At 21.4% G+C, this 1,375-nt stretch overlaps 2 protein-coding genes across 54 annotated transcripts in view; one reads left to right on the top strand and one right to left on the bottom strand.

Annotated features, from left to right (window-relative positions):
- LOC126900031 (uncharacterized) overlaps window positions 1-1,375 on the bottom strand; it is a 238,638-nt gene that overhangs the window by 107,386 nt on the left and 129,877 nt on the right. The window lies entirely within an intron of this gene.
- Window positions 1-1,375, top strand: part of LOC126900037 (uncharacterized) — a 6,761-nt gene that overhangs the window by 4,075 nt on the left and 1,311 nt on the right. For 22 of the 50 annotated variants that reach the window (XM_050675437.1, XM_050675438.1, XM_050675436.1 and 19 more), the window contains 3 exons: window positions 665-724; window positions 988-1,047; window positions 1,311-1,370. The exons of 2 other annotated variants lie outside the window; for them this stretch is intronic. In XM_050675437.1, coding sequence (XP_050531394.1) covers window positions 665-724; window positions 988-1,047; window positions 1,311-1,370 — 180 coding nt within the window. The remainder of the gene's footprint in view (window positions 1-664; window positions 725-987; window positions 1,048-1,310; window positions 1,371-1,375) is intronic. 26 more of the 50 variants (XM_050675453.1, XM_050675452.1, XM_050675458.1 and 23 more) reach the window with 3 other exon arrangements.

The following is a 1,375-nucleotide window of genomic DNA, read 5'->3' as shown; positions in this document are numbered from 1 at the left end:
TTTTTTTTACAGCCTCGCAAAAGTTCAAAAATATGAGCTTTTTTAATTTTCTCAAAAAATATTTAACTTACAAAAAAAAGTTTCGTACAAAAGTTGTTTAAAAGACAATTATAAACAAAAAAATTATCTTATATTTTTTCATTTAAACAAACATTTTTCGAGTTACATTACATTTAATGTGAGTACTAAAATTTATATTCCATTTTTTTCATATTACGGTTGCTTTTTATAGATCATAGCTGGCCTCACAATTTCATACTGAATTTAAAAACTATAATTAGTTTTTATAATTAGTTAGTATTTATTCATATATTATATTTTAAAATCAAAAAACTGCTAATCAGGATATAATTAAAGAAATAAAANTTCTACTCAATTGATGAATGAAGAAACTATTGGAGGTATTGATTTACTTAGAGTTAAAATTCTAGTCCTACTTTTTTATATTTTAATTTATAATAATAAAGTATTTGAAAAAAAATTTTTTATACGTTTGTATTAATTTTAAGTAAAGTTATTACGTGATTAATTAGTGCAATTGACTAACGAGGAAAACATTTTCTTATTTATATTATTCAACTATTGACAGACGTCATTTAATAATAAATATAGAACTTAGGAATAAAATAAGCTAAAAATAACATAACCAATTGTAAATTTCTAGAGTATTTTCAAGATCCTACAAACACTTCTACTCAATTGATGAATGAAGAAACTATTGGAGGTATTGATTTACTTAGAGTTAAAATTCTAGTCCTACTTTTTTATATTTTAATTTATAATAATAAAGTATTTGAAAAAAAATTTTTTATACGTTTGTATTAATTTTAAGTAAAGTTATTACGTGATTAATTAGTGCAATTGACTAACGAGGAAAACATTTTCTTATTTATATTATTCAACTATTGACAGGCGTCATTTAATAATAAATATAGAACTTATGAATAAAATAAGCTAAAAATAACATAACCAATTGTAAATTTCTAGAGTATTTTCAAGATCCTACAAACACTTCTACTCAATTGATGAATGAAGAAACTATTGGAGGTATTGATTTACTTAGAGTTAAAATTCTAGTCCTACTTTTTTATATTTTAATTTATAATAATAAAGTATTTGAAAAAAAATTTTTTATACGTTTGTATTAATTTTAAGTAAAGTTATTACGTGATTAATTAGTGCAATTGACTAACGAGGAAAACATTTTCTTATTTATATTATTCAACTATTGACAGACGTCATTTAATAATAAATATAGAACTTAGGAATAAAATAAGCTAAAAATAACATAACCAATTGTAAATTTCTAGAGTATTTTCAAGATCCTACAAACACTTCTACTCAAATGATGAATGAAGAAACTATTGGAGGTATT

This window comes from Daktulosphaira vitifoliae, unplaced genomic scaffold, assembly GCF_025091365.1.
Source record: "Daktulosphaira vitifoliae isolate Bord-2020 unplaced genomic scaffold, ASM2509136v1 Scaffold_2, whole genome shotgun sequence".
Lineage (NCBI taxonomy): Eukaryota > Metazoa > Arthropoda > Insecta > Hemiptera > Phylloxeridae > Daktulosphaira > Daktulosphaira vitifoliae.
Note: the sequence above shows the minus strand (reverse complement) of the source record. Positions and strands in the feature narration are given on the sequence as shown.